Source organism: Rhinolophus hipposideros, assembly GCF_964194185.1.
Source record: "Rhinolophus hipposideros genome assembly, chromosome: 25".
NCBI classification, from domain to species: domain Eukaryota; kingdom Metazoa; phylum Chordata; class Mammalia; order Chiroptera; family Rhinolophidae; genus Rhinolophus; species Rhinolophus hipposideros.
The window spans coordinates 26,370,046-26,390,424 of record NC_138071.1 but is presented as its reverse complement, the minus strand read 5'-3'; the positions used below and the strand labels follow the sequence as shown (position 1 = coordinate 26,390,424).

Sequence of the window (20,379 nt, the reverse complement as noted above, 5' to 3'; positions counted from 1 at the left end):
AGGGAGGAGTGCAGGCCAGGCCCTTGGGAGCCCTGAGTTCTAGAGCAGGCGTGGAGATTTGGAATATATTGGTCGGAGTGGGGCCCAAGCGTTTTATACTCGTGTGTTTTTTAAAAGCTTCCAAGATGATTCTCATGTGACGCCAGGGTTGAAAACCACAGTTGTAGGATTTGGAAAAAGAAGGAGGAACAAGAAGAATCAAAGGAAAGAGAAGGAGTGACCAAAATAAAAACAAGAAATTAAGGTAGTGCCTCATTGGCTATTTCAAGAGAAGAGTGTTTCCAGAAGGAGGAAGTGAGGTCAACAGCATTGAGTCCTTTAGTGTGGCTTAATCATACAAAGACTGACCAGTGGCCACTGGCTTTGCAAACTGGCAACATCAGTGACCATAGCAAGACAAAGGTGGTGTTGTGGGGGGAAGTCTGTCAGCGTGGGTCGAGGAGTGAATGGCAGGCGAGGAGGTGGAGAGAGCACATATCAACAGTTATTTCAAGTTTAGCTGTGAGTGGGGGGTGGAACTATGGGGCAGTAGCTGGGAGTGGTGGGGGTTCTTGTTTGCTTAAGATGGGCGTTGCTAAAGCCTGTGGGGAATGTTGACAGGAACGGTCCATTTGATGGGGCACTTCATGATGTAGAAGTGGAAAATGTAAATACAATGTGAAGTCAGTGACATAAACAAAAGACAGGGGAAAACCTGGATGGAAACATAATAAAATCCTATTTTCCCTGCTCCGTAGAATTTCCTGACGTGAGCATATATTCTTATTCAGTAAAAATAACTGTTTTAAAGTGCATGAAGAAAGACTGAGTTAAAGATGGCAGGTTGAGATATATATATACACATATATATGTAAAATCCTTAAACAGATAAAATGCTTTCGTGATATAAAAATATGTTCATTTTTCTACAAAAAAGAATAGAAAGGAACTCTTGGAAATTAAAAGTATAATAATACAAATTAAAAACCTCAGTAGCAGTGTTAGAAGATAACATTGAGCACACATCTCAGAAAATAAAGCAAAAAGACAAAAAAGAAAATAGGGAAAGAGTAAGAAAAAAGATGGAAGTCCAACATCCAGATAATGAGAATATCAGGAAAAAAGAAAAGCAAAAACAGGAAGGAAGGAATTAGCAACAAAATAATTCAAGAAAAATTCCCGGCACCGAAAGATACGGTTTTCCAGATTGAAAGAGCCCACCGATCACCCAGAACGATGGATGGAAATAGACCCACACCTTAGATACTTCAGCAAGAAATTTCAAAGCCACTGAGAACAAAGGAGACCCAATAAGCTTCCAGAGGGGACAAATGGGTTCACACAAAGCAACAAGAATTAGAACGGCTCTGGGCTTTCCAGCAGTGTTGGGAGCTACACGGTGGTAGAGCAATGCCTTTAAAATTCTTTAAATTTTAAAGTTGGAAAATACCATCCAACCATTTTAAATTTGGTATCTAGCCAGACTATCCTCATTAAATACGAGGGTGAAATCAAGACACTTTGAGTTGCTCATGGCTTCCCAGGCCTGCCTTGCTCTAACTGGGGGAGGTGCCTTGAGAAAATGAGGAAGTGAATCCAGAAGAGGCGTTAGGAGCTCCAACACAAAGGAGGTAAAGGACGTCCCAGGTGCTGCTGAAGGGGAAGTCCAAAACGGCAGGCAACGAGGCCGGACTGGAGCACATCGCAAGGTTCCAGAAAACTTTTCTTCAAGGAGATGCAACAGAGAAATACCCAATATGTTTGAATGTTTTTGTCTTTTGTGTTTTTTTTCCCCTTTCTTCTGCCTCTCCCCACCCCCCCACTCCTGTTCAAGCCCTTGTTTCTCAGTCTAGTTGTGTAGGACACAGCTCCCTGGCCCATGCTGGTATTATTATAAGCCTTGTGCTCCAGCTGGTGGTAGGTCACACTGGCCACCCTCCGCTTATGGTGGCACATGGTAGCTTATGGCGGCACACAGCAGCCTGTGGCGGCCCACACCAGCCTCCAGCTGCTCACCCGCAGCCCAGCTCCAGGGAGAGCTGTTGTTCACAATCTTAGCTGTAGAGGGCGCAGCTCGCTGGCCCACGTGGGGCTGGAAACAGCGACCTCCGCCATACTCCGCCAAAGGAGCACAGCGCTCCAACTAGCTGAGCCACCCCGCGACAGCCCTGTTGGAATGTTTTGAGAGGAGTGTTACAGAACAGGGTTGGGGGAGCGCTTGGAGCTGCGTTCATGATAATAGTAAGCCAAACAAAAGGAAAAATTATTAGTTCCAGGGAAAGCAAAAAGTGCTTACAGGGTAGTACATGGTTCAATTTTAAATAACATTTACTTAATCTAATCACAGAAGTACACAATGTTGATTCAACCAGAATTACAACCTACATTGGAAGGATCAGGGATTTGGAAGAAATATGGATGGAGGGGATATAGATGGTCCTCACCTGCAGTTCTTGGAAGTCAATAGATTCCCCTTAAAATTGAAAACTTGGAGTAACAGCATAACTATGTTATTTAGCTATGAAGAAAAATAGTGAAAGAATCAGCCAGAATTGAAAGTGATTGCCTCTGGGGAGCAGGTAATATGGGGTTGGGGTGGAGGAGAGCTTTTTAAAAACAGGGTTTAAAGAACTATTCAATTCTATGGCCTATGTGCACCTAACTTAAAAAAAAAAATAACTAATGTATCCAAAATTTAAAAATCTAACAGATAGTGCAACCAGGAGAAGGTTGGACTGCCCACGTCAACCATCAGTTTCTTTGCTTTGAGCTTGTAGAGAAAGTTAGTGAAGCAACATTGGTTTGTACTTCCCAAAAAAAACTCTATAGTTTCATCAACATAATTCAAAAAGAAAAAAATGCAGTGTGTGAAAGTCCCACATAATTTTCTCTCAAAAGTCATCAGTTTATTCCTTCCAATTTATGTGCATATAGTAACACACACAACACACACACACACACACACACAGCCTTAATTATACAAGTAATACATAAATAAATTCTGATTGTAAAAAAAAATCCAAACAATATAGAAGTACATTGTTTGGCAACTTGCTCTTCTCAATAATATATCTTTTATATCTTCACATGTCAGAACATAAAAATATATCCTGTTCTTTTTAATAGACTACTATTCTGTGTATTGATTTCATAATTTATTTTTAAAAATTCATTGATGTACATTTAGAGTGTTTATAAGTTTCAGAGCTTCACTAAAGATTCTTTATAAATATATTTTTGTGCACTTCTCTGAAACTTACTTAGAAGATTTTCTGGGTCAAAGGGTATACCCATTAAAAATTTGAATAGATATTAGCAAATGCTCTTCAAAACAATTATGCCAGCTTTTACACCTTCATCTATGCAGGAGACTACCTATTTCCCCACACCTAATAGTAGGTACTATTTATCTTTTTATTATTTGCCAAAGTGATGGGTAGAAAGGACAATATTTGAATGTTTTCATTCGACTTCCTTAAGAGTGACCTTGAGTATATTTTCATACCTTTATTGATCACCAGTATGTCTTATTTTATGAATTGCCTTTCATCCACTCTTCTGGGACTATTCATCTTTTTATTATTGATTTGTAAAAGCATTTTATGTATTAAGGATATTAGCTTTTATATGTCTTATGTATGTGAATATGTTTCTGAGTTTATGGTTTACCTTCGTATAGTATTTGTGTTTTACATTTTCATGTGTTCAAATTTATCAATTTTAAGTGTCTGTGAATTGAGATTTACTAGTGATTTTCTTTATGGTGTCTGGGTTGCATATCCAGTGTAGAAATACTTACTCTGCCCATTTTATTTAGTAAACATAGGCCTTGGGCCTATGAGCTTTTCAAAATCCTATTAAAGTATTTGAAACCTGAAATAAAGTATTTTTTTGCTCCAGAAAACAAAAAGGAAGTGGCCAAATGTAAACAATTAAATGTTTAACTGAGTGTCTACAAATATAACATTCTATCAGCTTCATTAATTATTCAGTCTAGTGTTCACAAACTTTTAATGCATTTGAAAACAATTTGTAAGACAGATTTTTCCCATCTCACAAGCGTTCTTATGAAGAAACTTAATCACAGATTAAATAAGTTCCCTATAGTCAAACAATTTTAAGGCAAAACTACAAAAATTATTTCCAAAAAAATTTCAGCAAAAAATTACAGTTGTTATGGGTCAGGCGCATCGAATATGTTTGGTCTGGCTCCGGACAACCTCCAGAAGGAATATCGGAGGTCGCAGAGGTCTAGGAATAGCCTAGAGCTCAAAGTTTAAAAAAAGGAAAAGAAAGAAGAGAAAAGGCTGTGATTTTTTTCTAATACTAGTATGATTTTATTATTTATGTTTAAGTGTTTGACTCATAAGTCATTTATTTTGATGTGAGATCTATGAAGGTATCTTTTCTTTTTTTTTCCTTGTCAGGAAGCCAGTTGTCTTCATTTATTTAAAACTTTTTGAAATGACACCCCTGGTCATAAACTATATTCCCACAATGTATGTATCTTCAATTAGTTTTTTAAATGGGAGAACAAATTACTGCTTATAAATGCAAGTTGGTTATTAATACTCTTTGAAAAGTCGTTTGTGGGGGGAGACCTTTTGGGAGGAAACAACTGGCTTCCCTACTGTCTAACAAATGGGTAGGGGGGAAATGCGTGAATACTGCATATTTCGAGGGGAAAAGAATGAAATGCCATAGAGGAGCAGAAAAGTGCTTGGGGTTCAGAGAGGAGCACAGCTGTGTTCAGCTGAGAGCATTGTAAGAAGTTTGGTGGAGTGAGGGGCATTGGAATGGGGTCTTCAAATGGAAGCAAGTATTGGAAGGCAGTGGTCTTCAAGCTGGGCTGCCCATGCCCTTGACGGTACAGGGTCCAAAAGAGACACAATAGATGGTGTTGAAGGTTCAGTTAGTCGATTCATTCTTGTTCATAAAACTCATCAGCAAGAGAGCATAGCACATGTGGTTCCTGAGATGCTGGTCCACATCTCCTGCGTCCCTCACCATTAACAAAGAAAGCACAGGCACCTCCCGCCCATCCCTATCTTATTAGGGAGTATTTGTCTGAAGTTGAAGAAGCTCTCTGGGTCATGAAACAAAGAGACAGTCCTGAATGTTGGGGTACATGACCACAAGTTCATTGCTCTGGGGCCTAGATGGTGAATTCTCCTGCAAATTAGATCATTTGCAAGACTTTGCTTTCAACAGAATTGAAAGAGAAACTAAGTTGTTAGCTAATAGGTCATTAAAAACAATTTTCGATGATATGTTAACCATGTGCTTTTGTAGCATTATAACTCAGAAGTTCAAAGAACCGAGTGACGTTTCCATAGCAGAGCGCCTGCTGTCCCATCTACATATGTATGTGAATGAGCTTTCCCAATGCTTGTATTTATAAAAATGAAAAATGGGAATAGATTTGACTCTGGACTCTGTCTCATTCAAACAATGAGAATATCCATTCTCAGATAAGTGAGCTAATTGGGAGGAAAAATCCCTACCCATCCCTGTAAGAGAAATATTACCAGCAATTTTTCTGTTTTCTATCTTAAATGACTGCTTATCATTCTACAGTAATAATAACTAAGGATAACTTAAGCCAGGGGAAAAAATAACACTTAGAGCCCTGTGGTTATTAGAAATGAAAGCAAAATTAATCTTCCAATTTACATTTTTGTGGCATAGTGGTAGATGAGGTGATCAGTAAAAGGCTTCTAAGCATAAAAATATGTTCTATTAGGATAAAATTCTGTGGGCAAAGTGGGAATGGAAATAGAAGTTCAAGGTGGAAAGGAATGATATAAAAATTTCAACTATCAAAGAAGAACTTGTTCATATATTTTTAAAGTGAATAATGGTAGGTTTAAAATTGCTAGCGTTCTTAGATTCCATTGGCGACATTAAAGAGTGATGGAAGAGTTTATTTTAAAATATCAATATTTATAATACTCCAGAAATTACATCTTTTGCAGTTGTTGAAGCATTTTATATGTTTATTCAAAAAAGTGCAAAGGGTACATAGTTTTAAAAATGTATTTTAGAGAGGAGGCAAGCAAAGTATTTTGAGGAGTTTGTGAAGTCAGAGAAGATATTTTTCCGATGCTGGAGTCATGGAGATGTTTGTGGCTCGAGTGCAGACAGGGATTGAGGAGAGAAGAAAAGAGAAGAGGCACAAATGATGTAGTAAAATTCCAGGATTCAGGAAGCAAGAGGAGAAGGGGAGGGACACTGCTTTTCCTGAGATTGGAGAGAAAGGGGGGGGGGGGTCAGGATGGTGACCTTGAGCCAAAGCAGGGGAAAGTCCAGGATGTAAGTGTGGATGGCTTTTTTGATTTTTTCAGGTAGAGAATAGGATGCAGATGACTTTGGAGAGTGAGAAACCATCTTGAGAATCAGATATGAGGGAAAGGAGCCTTGATCGACATTTAAGGCTGAGGGGCGGTGCTTTATATTCTGTCTACTCCCGAAAGTGTTGAGTTGGCTACTCAGGAATTAAAGGATTGCCAAACAGAAAGAACCCAGTCTGAGATCCTGTGGCACCATTAGCAGGATATTGTTTTGCTTTCTCAGTGATGTGGTCCACTTTACTTTGGAATGACGAGGGGATTTGGTGAAAGAACACAGCGGGAACTATTGGTTTTATCCATTGGTCTCCTGGTTTCTTCTCATTTTCCCCCGCAGCACTTAACCACCTTCTAACAAACCGTAGACTGTATTAGTTATGTTTATTGCCTCATGGAAGCTGTAGGAGCCAGGCAGGTCTGTTTTCTTCACCGGTGTACCCCAAGCCATTAGAACACCCCTGACATAGTTGGTCTTCAATACATATCTATTGAGTAAATGTTCAGTGAATGAATGGATATGTGAATGCATTATACATTTATGATTTACTTGATTAACAAAATAATTTTCAGCCCATGAGGGGGTTTATGCTGATACAACTTGACCCATATGGAAGAAAATAAAGTGGAACCCCTACCTCACACAATGCACAAAACAAAAATAAATTTCAGGTGGAATAAAGACCGAAATGTAAATAATTGAACAATAGAAAAGAACCATCTAGGACTGGGGGAGACCCTCTTAACTAAGACAGAAAACCCAGGAGCCATAAAGAGAAAGAAGGACACATCTGACAATATGAAAACTTGAAGTTGTGTGGTAAAAGTTTAACACAAAGACAGTAGACAAATGATAGATTTGGGGGAAATACTTGAAATGTTGACAAGAGCAAAGGGGTTATCTTAAATACAGAAATCAAGGGACTCTTATTAATTGAAAAGAATGATAGACACAGAATCAAATCAAGGCCAATAAGTAAAAAATGATATTCAGATTACCCTACTCAGGGAAGTGGAATTGAAGTATTATAAGTTATCACTTTACGCCCATCTGACGGAGGAAAATTAACAGAGCAGTGGTGTTTGTGGCTGGCAGGGATGTGGGGAAAAGGATGTTCTCGTTCGGGGCTGGTAGAAATATGAATTGTCACAGCCTTGTTAAAAAGCAGTTTGATGACATCTATCAGAATTTAAATTACAGACACCTTTTGACTTTGCAGTCCCACTCCTGGGACTCTTGTAGAAATAAAACCACGCGTTTATAGAGATACATAAATAAACAAATGTTTATTGCAGTGTTGTTCACTATGGCAAAAGACTGGGAACAAAAAATGAATGTGCTTCAATAAAGGGAATGGTTGAACACATTACAGTATTATCCTCACCATGGAATGCATGCAGCTTTGAAAAGGAATGCATTAGCCCTCCAGAATTGGCTTGAAGGGATTTCTACAAGATATTTGAGTGAGAAAAGGTAGAGGACTACACACAAGGCAATTTTATTGTTTAAAGTGAATAATGGCCAAAAAAACATATAAATGCAAATGTGTTACAATAAATAACAACATAAGCATAGAGAAAAATACTAGGTTAGTTACAGGAGTTACCTGGGAAGATCATAAGTGTGAAATGGGAAGCGAGGGGAAGGAGAAGGCAAATTAAAAGGAAAAAAATTCTGCATTAAAAAACAAAACTGTGCTATAATCGCATTGATGTAAAATGATGCCTGTGTGTGATCACATTGGGAATTAAGCTACAGACCTACAGGTAAGTAAGAAAACCATGTCAGGGTGATGTGTGTAGATTGAAAGCAAAGCCAAAGCTCTGTTGTACACGTAGGCCTGCTTGGACCTGTGGGCAAGGAGGGGACTGGGGACTGTGGTCTGTCAGTTTTGGGCACTTGGGGAGGGGTGGGGGCTGGGGGGTGGCGCTGAAAGGGTGAGGATGTGATTAGCTTTTTCTTTATTCACTTTGATTGTGAGGAGAGAGAGACTGTTGATGTGGGCTGGCCTAACCTGGGAAGGGGAATAAGGACCCCGTTTTAAAAGAAACCCTGACACCACTATTTCCAGATGTGAGGGTGTCATAAAAAACAAACCTTGTATCTATTTTAACTTTATTCCAGTTTGAATTGGTGTTCAAGGCTACAAAAACATCCAGAAAATTAAATTCTATGTCTACTCAATGCCAGCTCAGTATCATGTTTCTTCAGGGTCTCTAAAATACGGGTTTTTGAAATGTAAATTTTAGGGCAGGTGGAATGAACGTGTTCTGGGTTCTTCTGTCCTCCTCCCCCCACCCTCCTGTCTTCTCTCAGCCCACGACGGGATCGTGATTAAGATCGAAGTGCAGACCAACGACGAGGGCTCAGAGAGCTTGGAGACGCCAGAGCCCCTGATGGGACAGGTGGAAGAACATGGCTTCCAGGACTCGGAGCTGGGTGACCCGTGTGGAGAGCAGCCAGACCTGGACATGCAGGAGCCGGAAAACACGCTGGAGGAGTCCACAGAAGGTTCCAGTGAGTTCAGCGAGCTCAAGCAGATGCTGGTACAGCAGAGACACTGCACAGGTTAGTTGTGGGGCGGGGATATTGATGAGTGGACAGGTGTGGCAGGACCCCAAGCGCCGTCTCCCTCGGTATAGGTTTCCTGCTTCTGGGTTTATAAGAACCTGTCTCTGGGTAGAGAAGAAGGCATTGCAGCCAAAGACTAGGTCAGCGGGGACCCCTCCTTCTACAGGCAGAGAAGGTCAGATAAATTGCCCAAGACAGCAGCAAAACTTTCATCTCCTGATGTGTCCTTGGTTGTTCTGTCGCACTAGAAGCCTCGCCTGACTTGAAGATTTCAACCTTGGCAGAGCACATTTTTTAAAATGACCAACTGTACTGTCTTTTCCTGGGAGAATCTAAGCATCATTTTTATTTAATTATAAAACCTCACCATTCTGCTGAATAGAGTCACCATTCTGCTTTATATCCCCATGATTATTTTCTACTAATTTGTAATTAATCCCATCACCTTTTTTTGTTCACCCCCAATCCCCCTCCCATCTGGCAACCATCAAAACGTTCTCTATCTATGAATTTGTTTCTGTTTTGTTTATTCTACTTTTTAGTTTCCACATATAAGCAAAATCATAGTACTTCTGTCTTTCTTTATCTGCCATACTCCACTCAGCACAATATCCCCCAGGTCCATCCATGCTGCCGCAGACGGCAAGAACCCTTTCCCTTCCCTGGCTGAGCAATATTCCATTGGATAGATGTCCCACCTCCTCTTTATCCAGTCTTCCACTGACGGACACCCAGGCTGCCTCCACTTCTTGGCCTTTGTAAACAGTGCTGCAATGAACATGTGGATGGATACATCCCCTCGAAATAGCATTTTTGGTTTCTTCGGATAAATACCCAGAAGTGGGATTTCTGTGACCTTCTTTGTCTCTTGTTATAGCCTTTGTTTTAACGTCTGTTTTATCTGGTATAAGTGTGGCTACCACAGCTTTTTTTGTTTTTTTCATTTCCATTTTTATGAAATATCTTTTTCCATCCCTTTACTTTCATTGTGTGTGTGTTTTTCGATCTGAAGTCTCTTGCGGGCAGCGTATGTAAGGGTCTTGTTTTCTTTCCCATTCAGCCACCCTATCTTTTGATAGGAGCATTTAACCCATTTACATTTAAAATAATTGTTAAGAGATACATAGTTATTTCCATTTTATTTATATTTTTTATCTTTTTATTTTTCTTTTCATCTTAAAGAAGTTCCTCTAACATTCCTTGTAATACTGGTTTGGTAGTGATGAACTCCTTTAGCTTTTCTTGTCTGGGAAGCTCTTTACCTGTCCTTCGATTGTAAATGATAGCTTTGCTGGGTAGAGTAATCGTGGTTGCAGGGCCTCATGGTGTCTTTTTTAAACACACTATTAGAGCTAGTTAGTTACGATTTTATTTAGGAACTTTACAACTAGATTCAGAACTGAAATGAACCTGAACTTTTCTTGAATCCTTCTCATCTAATGTTGGAAACAAGATTGTATAGACTTATTAAATGAACTGGGGAGCTTTGGTTCTTTTTTCTATATTCTGAAACTAAAGTATAAGATAGGAATTAAGTGTATTCCTTGAAAATTTGGTAAAACTCACTTGGTTTTTGGTTTGGGTTTGGATGTTTTGTTCATGTGTAAAAGAGTCATTAACCATATCAATTTATACATTATTTGTATTTAGAAATATATCCACAATCATTTTAGTTAGGTTTTTAAAAGTATTATGTTGATGATTTAAAAAAATTTTTAAAAATTTTATCAATTGATAATTCCTCTGCAATTTGCCTTTTTGCACTTAATAAAATCTGGACATTTTTGTTGGTTAAAACAAGACCAATGAGTGGACTTAACTCATTTTTAAATAACTGCATGATATTCCAGAAGTCTTTTTAATATACCACGTTGTCTTTCACAAAGTTGTGAAAGACACAAGGCAAATTGTGAGTATATGCTAAATTAGACCTTCATAATGGAAATTCCATATTGTCTTTTGAGCATCCCCCATTAATTCTAGTAGAACCTTAGAAAATTATTACACAGTACTTTGTGGAATCTTGAGCCCTGAATTTTAGGGCCAGATGTGTCATTCTTATTTCCGTAAGAAAAACAACTTTGACGCTCAAGGAGAGTTTGAATCTTCCAAGGACCATATTTCCCGCTCTGTCTTTCAAAAACTACCCTTATTTTCAGGACAAAGCCCAGGGCTACTAGTTACCAACCTCTAATGCAGCTTCCTCCTTCCCGATTTTCTCATCCAAGGACCTTCTGGGTTACTTCCTGCCGAGAATCCTAACAGTACCGAGAAAGCCTGTCTTACAGCGAGAGGCCTAAGCTGGGTCTTGGCACACCTATGTTCTAACTTTAACACTGCATTTTATTGGCTTCAGAAGAGTCGTAGAAAGAGCTATGGCCTAGCAGTCACTAACAAACTTACAAGACCTTGACCAGTTCACAGAAACTGCCAGCTTCAGTTTCCCTGTCAGTTGAGGGGATAAACTAGGTGGTCCCCAAATTTCAAGCTCTGGAAAGGTCTATGACTTACTTTATTTGGAAACATCACTTGCTATCTCTGGGCTTGGATGCCCCACATCTGTGAAATGGGGATAATTCTTGCTTGACTTATCCTATAATAAGATGTGAATATGCAAAGAGAGAACAGGTGTGAAGCGCTTTGAAAAAGTTCAGACTAAATACAGACTATTATGGCATATTCCATCTCACAGTTAGGCTCAGAAAAGTGAGTGACTTTCTTATGCCACAACAGGTTGGTGACTAAAAATAGTTCCCCATTAACCGTGTTTAGGGGGTGCCAAATAAGTATAAGGCTCTTGAGAAAACTCAAACAGGTGTTGAAGGCCGCTCCTGTTCTCTATGACTTAACATCCTTGTGGGCCACTGTAGAACACAGCCTTATTTAGGTCCTAAAGGGACAGACTATGGGTGTATGTGTGTGTGTGTGGTGTGTGTGTGTGTGTGTGTGTACGTACACACCCCCTAGGGGGGCTGTTCACGGCACTGCACACCAAGGCTTGTGGGAAAGGCAGAGGAAATCCCTGACCCCAGCTTCAGGGTTGGTGGGGTCTGACAGTGCAGGTGAGTCATCCACCTGTGCAGGTGAGAGGCTGCAGGGGAAGGCCCAGTCCCAAAGTCCCTGGGATGTGCACCACCAGCTCCGGTGGGGTTGGGGGCTGCAGGTTGGGACCATTAAGGAAGGTTTTAGGGAGAAGAGAGGATTGGAGCTGGGTGTTAAGTGATGGGCACCATCTGGAGACCTGGAGAGGAGGGAGAGTAAAGGCACCTGAGGAGAAATCTTCAAGTGAGTTCAGGCAAGAAGTAGCCCCATGGAGCTGAGCAGAATCCGGGTGGAAGAGACTGTAGAGTGGAAAGGTTGAGAACTTGATGGGTCAAGACCCTTTTCACACAGGGGAGGAAACCCAGCCCTGAAGGAGCTTAAATGAAAAAGCGGTGTTTATGGGCTCAGAGAACTCACTGGTAGGTCCAGGAGTATGCCAACTGCAGGCACCTAGATCTGGGGGCCCCCCAGGAGGGCTCGCGTGCTGGTTTCCTTCTTTCCTGCTGGTTACTGCTAGTGAGCAACTTGGTGAAGGGGCACCCGCAGATTCCCATCACGAGGACGCAATCTGCCCTGCTTCCTCCGTGCAAAGGTCCAAGAGGGTCTGGGCCCATTCCTGAACCAAATGGGTGTGCTGGTTACAGACCCAGCCCTGTGGGGGTGGGGGCCCTGGGGGCAGGGAGTGGAAAGAAGTATTTTCCCAGGGGAAGGGATTCAGGCCGACAATATCCATGCGGCGCTTGCTGGGGAGGACGGAGTAGTGAGGCTTCCCTAGCCCCAGGTTACGGGCGCTAGGCAACAGCTAACGTTTCCTTGCTGTCTGTCTCCCTGCCCCTGGAGCAGAGGGGATCGTGATCAAAACCGAGGAACAGGACGAGGACGACGAAGAGGAGGACGACGACGAGCTGCCACAGCACTTGCAGGCCCTCGGGCAGCTGTCCGGGAGGTACGAGGCCAGCATGTACCAGACCCCGCTGCCAGGGGAGCTGTCCCCCGAGGGCGAGGAGAGCCCCCCGCCCCTGCAGCTGGGAAACCCGGCCGTGAAGAGGCTGGCGCCCGTGTCGCACGGCGAGCGGCACCTGGGCGACAACCGGGGCTCCTCCAGCCAGCAGCAGCGGAACCGGCGCGGCGAGCGGCCCTTCACCTGCATGGAGTGCGGCAAGAGCTTCCGGCTGAAGATCAACCTCATCATCCACCAGCGCAACCACATCAAGGAGGGGCCCTACGAGTGCGCCGAGTGCGAGATCAGCTTCCGGCACAAGCAGCAGCTCACGCTGCACCAGCGCATCCACCGCGTGCGCGGCGGCTACGCGTCGCCAGAGCGCGGGCCCAGCTTCGCCCCCAAGCACGCGCTCAAGCCGCGCCCCAAGTCGCCCAGCGCGGGCAGCGGCGGCGGCCCCAAGCCCTACAAATGCCCCGAGTGCGACAGCAGCTTCAGCCACAAGTCCAGCCTGACCAAGCACCAGATCACGCACACGGGCGAGCGGCCCTACACGTGCCCTGAGTGCAAGAAGAGCTTCCGCCTGCACATCAGCCTGGTCATCCACCAGCGCGTGCACGCGGGCAAGCACGAGGTCTCCTTCATTTGTAGCCTGTGCGGCAAGAGCTTCAGCCGCCCGTCGCACCTGCTGCGCCACCAGCGGACTCACACGGGCGAGCGGCCCTTCAAGTGCCCCGAGTGCGAGAAGAGCTTCAGCGAGAAGTCCAAGCTCACCAACCACTGCCGCGTGCACTCGCGGGAGCGCCCGCACGCCTGCCCCGAGTGCGGCAAGAGCTTCATCCGCAAGCACCACCTGCTGGAGCACCGGCGCATCCACACGGGCGAGCGGCCCTACCACTGCGCCGAGTGCGGCAAGCGCTTCACGCAGAAGCACCACCTGCTGGAGCACCAGCGGGCGCACACGGGCGAGCGGCCCTACCCCTGCACGCACTGCGCCAAGTGCTTCCGCTACAAGCAGTCGCTCAAGTACCACCTGCGGACCCACACGGGCGAGTGAGCGCGGCGCGGCGTGCCGGCCGAGTGCGCTGCCGCGCGTGGCCCAGCCCGCCCCGGGGCAGTTGCCTGGCCGCGCCCGAGGCCCCAAGCCCAGCCGGCGGGGCGGGGCACCCCTTAGCCCCTTTGCTGTGAGCCCCCCCCCTTTCATCCCTCCTCCCAAGGACATGGGGGTCCTGAGACCAGGTCGCTCGCTGCCGTGTTTACCTGGGGCCCCAGAGGGGAGAGGGCGGATCTGGGAAACCCCTTCGGGCTGTTAATTTCCTTGTCAATAAAATGGATGAAATCAATCAGCACGGGGGGAGTGATTTGGCTGCCGGCCACTCGGAGGGGCGGTGCAGGGCCACTTAGATGGGGATAGAACTTTATAATTACCTTTTGGATACTGTGGTTCTATTTGATAATAATAGAGTAATTTTTAAAAGACGAGCGTTTCCTGTTTGCCGTTTTTGTTTGGTTTTGAAGGGGAGGGGTTGAGAAGGTGGCCCAGTACCACGTGCCTAGTGTCAGGTGACAGGTTCTGTTGAGTCCCTTTTAAGTGCTCACTCCCTCTGTTGGGTGGTGAAGGGGACTCAGATCCCAACGGTTTTAAAATCGAAAAGAGAGACAGGACTGAGGAGCTTGAAATAGTGAATGAGCCTAAGAAAGTGTATAAGTTCCTGGCGTCCTGAGGTCTGAGGACAGTGGGAGAGACAGGCGGGAAGAGAGACAGGTCCGGGCTGGGCTGGAAAGACGGTCCTACAGCAAGCTGGACCCTTCCTCATCACCAAGCAGCCTTCCTGCCCACCTTGAAGTGAGGGGTGGCATGACGGCTGCAGGGAGGTGTAGGGAAGGGGTGTGCAGACACCCCTGGTGCCAATCTTTGGGGAAACCACAAAAGGCACCCTTCAGAACATTTTTCATTCATTATTTGTATGTTGCACCAAAGCTACGCTCTTTAGATTTATTAAATGCACGAATGCACCTGCTTTGTTTCCCCAGGTATTCATTTCCAATCTCCATTCAGTGAGGCCTAGAGAAAATGTGGGCATATTACGTTGCCCACAGAGTGACTGACTCTCGCTCTGCTCCTGGGCTTGGCAATGGCCCAGAGAGAATTCAGGCAATTTGAAGGGACATTTCATGGAGGCTAGCAGAGTGCCCAGCTCAGCCAGAACTGGGAAGTCTGGACTTGTGCTGAAGGCAGAGACAGGCCTGAGAGATAAGAACTGCTGAAGGCAGGCGGAATAAGTCATGTGTCCAGGGGTAGGGAGGAGGGGTGTGGGGAAGTTTGGAAAAGGAATTAGATGGTGGAGGTGCGACATTATTGACTGAAGGGACCACAGAGATCACCACCCCCCTCCTCTCCCTATAAAGAGGCATAAACTGAGGCACAGAGACGGGAAGTGATTTGAAAGGCTAGGACTTCTCCGTTTACACTGAACATTTCTGAAAGGATGGTAGGACCCCAGGGCAGGCAGCCAGAGGAGAGGGCAGACGGCTGAGCAGGTGTGAAGGGCTGGAGAGGCGGCCTGATCTCCAGAAGCAGCTGGAGAGTAGAGTCACAGCCAGGAGCAGGGAATTCCGCTGGTGTGCAGTAAACACTGAGTGCCAAGCACGTGATGTGCTTTGTGGTCTGCGGGAGGAGCCTGGGGAAGGCAGGACAGCTTTTCCGTGGACATGAAATCCAAGGCTGGGAGGAGTCCATAGATGAGAAAACTGAGGCAGGCCTTTGGTGGGGGTATTCTTAAAAGTGGAAGTGTGAAAAGTGGGGAGCAGTGATTGATTCTGGAGAGGGCTTGTGGAGGGAAAACACCGTCAAAGGTTGGCTTGGCATAGACTGGAGATGTAGATGGAGACTTGGATCTAAGACTTCAAGACTGGAGTTTGAATTTGATCTTGTATGAGAAACCATCGACGATGGCTGAGCAGGAGAGAGAACTAATGCAAATAGGTAGCAGGAGACTGAAGCTGACGGAGAAGGAAACCTTCCGTAGTCAGACATGGGAGAACCAGCTGTGTCCAACGGACAGGTCACAGGTGATGGAACTGGTGCCTGGAGGTTGAAGGGCTGACCGAAGAAATGGCTCTTTTGAACTCCAGGGTATTTGAAGCCTCCAAGAGCTGTGAGCAGAGATATTTTGGAGATATTTGGCGGAGGACCATTGCTGCACCCATCTTGGCTAGTCCGGGGATTTGAGGACCAAAGCGTGCTGAAGATATTCCGACTTGAGTGGGAGACCGTGATGGTTTGGGGTGAAATCCAAGGGAGACACTCAGAGAGGAGCTTCATTTGTTATAGTTCCCAGGACATCCCCGGGGCACTAGCAGGAACCATGCTGTGAGCTTTCTTTTCCTAAAGAAAAGAAAATCTGGTTTCTAAAGGATTCAATATAGTCAAAGACTGTTACTTCATATGCGGAGCTGGGTTGTCACGGGGTCTCTGTGTCCCTACTTCCCCTTCCTTGGCTCTAACCCCCTCTTCACGCCTCTTCCTTCAAGGGGCCTAGCCCCCTGTAATCCCATCATCCCATCCTTTGTCCCCACTCCTAGAAACCATCGTGATTCTCTTTCCATCTGCCATAAACTCCATAGCAGTCCGAAGCCAACATTTACAGAAGATGGTAGACAGACTGCAATCAACAGAGGTGGCTTTAACCTTACTGGTTGTGTGGCCTTGCACGAGCTAATTCACAGAACAAAAACGTCCTCATCTGTTCAATGGGGATAATGAAGTTCCCATCGTTCTGAGGTTTAAATACCATAAAGAATAAATACATACCAAAGACACTGGTTCCTACTAAAGTCTCGATAAAAGTTTGCTAATTTCATTATTAGCTTCTAGCTAATGATGGCTAAACAGTAAAAACTGAAGTTCAGGTAGGTCATGGGCTGGAGGTATTTTTTGAAAAAAAACAAATCTCTAACACGGAAATTTCCCCAGCAGGCAGAAATGGAAAATTATTTTGGTGTGAGGAAGTGCAAATCAAACCACACACTGGTCATGATGTCAGATAGATGGGTTTACTCACCTCTCAGCCACACGCCAGAGTTTGCAGTGGGTAGTACCCCTCCTGACTGGGTGCTTTCCTAGGATGCCTTTAATTAGAAAGCCAGACTTTCAAATTCCTAACTTGAAAGTTTCCATTGGCCCCCTGAAGTTGTGTACCAGAAAGAATAATTGCCATTTATTGAACGTGTCTTATTTTTGAAGATTGTGCATACATCACCTCATAACTCTGCTGAATGTATCATCTTACTCATTTTATAGGTGAAGAGCTTGAGGTTCAGAGAGGTTGAGTAGGTCCAAAGTCACACTGCAACCAAATGGTAGAGTCAGGATTTGAACTCAAGTCTTTTCGACTTTAAAGCCCATATGCTTGGCCACAGAGTTCTTTCCTTGGGAACTGAAAGGTTATTGAAAAAAGGAAAGCCAGTGCCTCTTTCAAATTCCATTTTATCCTCAGATTTTAAAATTTCAGACAAAATTAGAGGAAACAGAATATATCAAGCAGAACATGCTCTGTGCCATATATTTGCCAAAATTATTAATGTCCTAAGAGAATAAAAGAATTTTAGAGGCAAAAAAAGGCCTTCGTGTTGAGCCTCTCGTTTTACAGCTGGAGAAATTAAGACAGAAAAAAGTGGGTTGTCTGCTCACTCACTCAGGTGGGGGGCAGCGAATGGAGCAGGGCTGGGGTCTGGCACCTTAGGGGGTGCTCATCGTCACACAGACCCCCCATTATTAAGCACAATGTGTGTACAAAACACTGTGCTGGGCTCCATGGAGAAACAAAAGGCTTAGGAAACCATCCACCACCTTGATGGCTCTTAGAATCGGGTGGAGACTCTGTGGCCTGATTCTCTAGAGTCAGCCTTTGGGGTTCAGGAAAGCTGAGAGAATCACAGAGAACAGTAGGTGGCTATCTTTGCAGAAAGAGGCATACCTCCATCTTTCCTCTCTCCCTCCTGTTAGTCAGGGTAGCTTTCTCTAGCCAGGTGTCTGTGGGGACCTTTCCTGAGGCTCCTCAGATTAAGGGATCAGGGATGAGGTCTCCAGGCCCTACTGTTGCCAGGGCAACAGTGAGTCAGGCCAAGTCCTCTCCTCCAGCTTTCTGGAAAGCATTTAGGCTGCTGACGTCTCTTGCCACTTTCCCGGCATAGTGGGGACTTCTAGATTTCAACTTTTTAAAAAATCAATTCTGCACGTACCACTTCCAGTCGGGTTCCTTGAAATGAGTATTTTTTTTGTTAAAACAGAATCTAATCCTTTCATTTGTATTTTCTACAAAAGGTAACTCCAGGCTAAACAAATGTTTAAAAAACAAAGAAAGAAATGAAGGAAGAGGAAAGAGGGAAGGAAGGGAGGAAAAAAGAAAAGAAAAATTAAACTGACTACTACTGATAGTGAATGGCCTTACATGAAAACTTCTGCTAAGCTGTCAGACTTAGCCTTGAGTTTATTAGGAGATAATAATAGTCATCACCACGATTCATTGGGTCTTACCATGTTGCAGGCACTGTGCTAAGTAAATGCTTTCATATTTTATCTTGTGACTACCTGTGAAATTGTACTCGTATCCCCTACGAGATGAATGAGATGAAGTTCAGAGAGGTTCTGCAATTAGCCCAAGGTCACATGGCCAGAATTTAAACTTAAGTATGTGCTGTTAACTGCTGTTATATACTGCCTCCCAATTTCTTCAGCGTGGATCCTTAATAAAAAAAAAAGAAAAAGGCAAAACAGTACTATCTCTCTCTGATTCGCAGCTCTGCCTGTCCCGTGGACATTCCGTTTCAATTCTGGACCTGGCGGAAAGCAGACAGCTCGCTGGCTGGCCAGCCCAGCCCTGCCCCGCCCAGCGTCACCGGGATGGTGGCCCAGCTCACCTAACCAGGGTGGAATGGATGTGGCTGGGCGCCTTGGTGGTGGGTGCTAAGCTAGCCCCTGTTTTATACTGAGACCCTCTCTTCCATAGGGACTTTGGGAAGAGGCTATCTGTTAAGGCCAGGGGCTCCTTTTCTGTGTTTGTCTCTGATGTTGGGACCTAAGAAGCCATTTGTTTAACAGTCAGAGAAGGATTTGGGTGAAGGAGATTATTACAAGGAAAATGTACCCACTCCCTAGGAAAATAGCACTTTCTCCTGACTCTAATCTTTCAGGCTCACACTACCTCTTAAGGTTCTCACCATTCCTTCTCCCACTAGCAGGTGAATGAAACTCACTGCTTCTCTTTGTAAAATAATATCCAAATTCTCTAAATTACTCAGAGTATAAGACAGGAACATTCTACTGTCTACTAACTAGGGTAACAGAAAGTTGAATATTAATGATAAAATGACCAGTGAAAATTTCTACCCTCACTAGTAATTTTATTTAAATAGTGACTATCCGGATAACTGTTTCCTTTTAGAATCAGTATAGTCTAATAAGTATACAACCTGTTAAGGGGCTATATTCAATCAATTCTTCGTGTTTAGAATACACAAACTCTAAAGTTATGCCCTCCAAGGATGGAAATTGATGGGATTTAAGCTAATTTCAATTAAGACTATTAAACAGGTTATGAAATGTGACATTTGCCATTCTACTACCGAAGGTACGATCCAAGAACCACATGGTTCCGTGATCAAACTTTCTGCAGGTAAATTATTTACGCAATTTTTTGGTCTGTATGATCTTACTTGCAGTGATTGGCATCACTGAAAGTCACATTAATTTTGTCCAAAAGTAAAGGATGTAAGTTGGCTGGCATAGTTACCTCCTGAGCAATTTAATAAAAAATGTCTCAGTAAAATTATTATTATTCCTTTCCCACTTTAACCCACGGGTTTCCCTTGCTTATCCCGAAGTAATCAATGCCTTACCAAGCCAAAGGTTCATGATATATTTTGAAATAAGTTCAGAAAAAATTAAACCTCAAATGTTTCAGAGCATTGCTAAAAAAGCAAGTAATTATCCAGACCGAATCACACCAATCTCCAGTATATTTAATTCAAACAGTAGACATATTGAGAAGAAATAGACACATTTTTTTCTTGCCCAAATCTGTGCCAGCTCTTCAGAGTCTTGGAACAAGGATACACTGCATACAAACATGCTTGGGTGTTCATTTTACCAAAATGATTAACACATTAGTAGGTAATACTCTCATAACAGAATTTCAGAATTTAGTTTACAACTCTTTTCCCCCAAATGAAAATGCCGTTGTTGTTGGGTTTTTTTCCCCCCTGACTGTAAAGGAATTTCTGAGTTCCGAACAATAAAAACTTATCTTAGAATTGAATGAGCCCCTTATTTCTCCAAGCGAAGATATCAAGTCTTCTTCATAAATGTAACAGAAGAAATTGTACATCCCACTCAGCAGGACTTTTAACCATCTCCACACCTGTGAAGTTAAGTGAATTACTTGGAAGTGTGCATCTCCTCTCTGTAGAAACCAAATCTAGAATAGTGTATTTTAGAATCT

General features: G+C 43.7%; 1 protein-coding gene across 2 annotated transcripts in view; it reads left to right on the top strand.

Moving 5' to 3' along the window:
* ZNF777 (zinc finger protein 777) overlaps positions 1 to 18,621 on the top strand; it is a 30,461-nt gene extending 11,840 nt beyond the window's left edge. For both annotated transcript variants that reach the window (XM_081038204.1, XM_081038203.1), the window contains exons 5-6: positions 8,641 to 8,892; positions 12,781 to 18,621. In XM_081038204.1, the coding sequence (XP_080894330.1) occupies positions 8,641 to 8,892; positions 12,781 to 13,934 (1,406 nt within the window). In that variant the 3' untranslated portion in view covers positions 13,935 to 18,621. The remainder of the gene's footprint in view (positions 1 to 8,640; positions 8,893 to 12,780) is intronic.
* Positions 18,622 to 20,379: the final 1,758 nt, after the last annotated feature.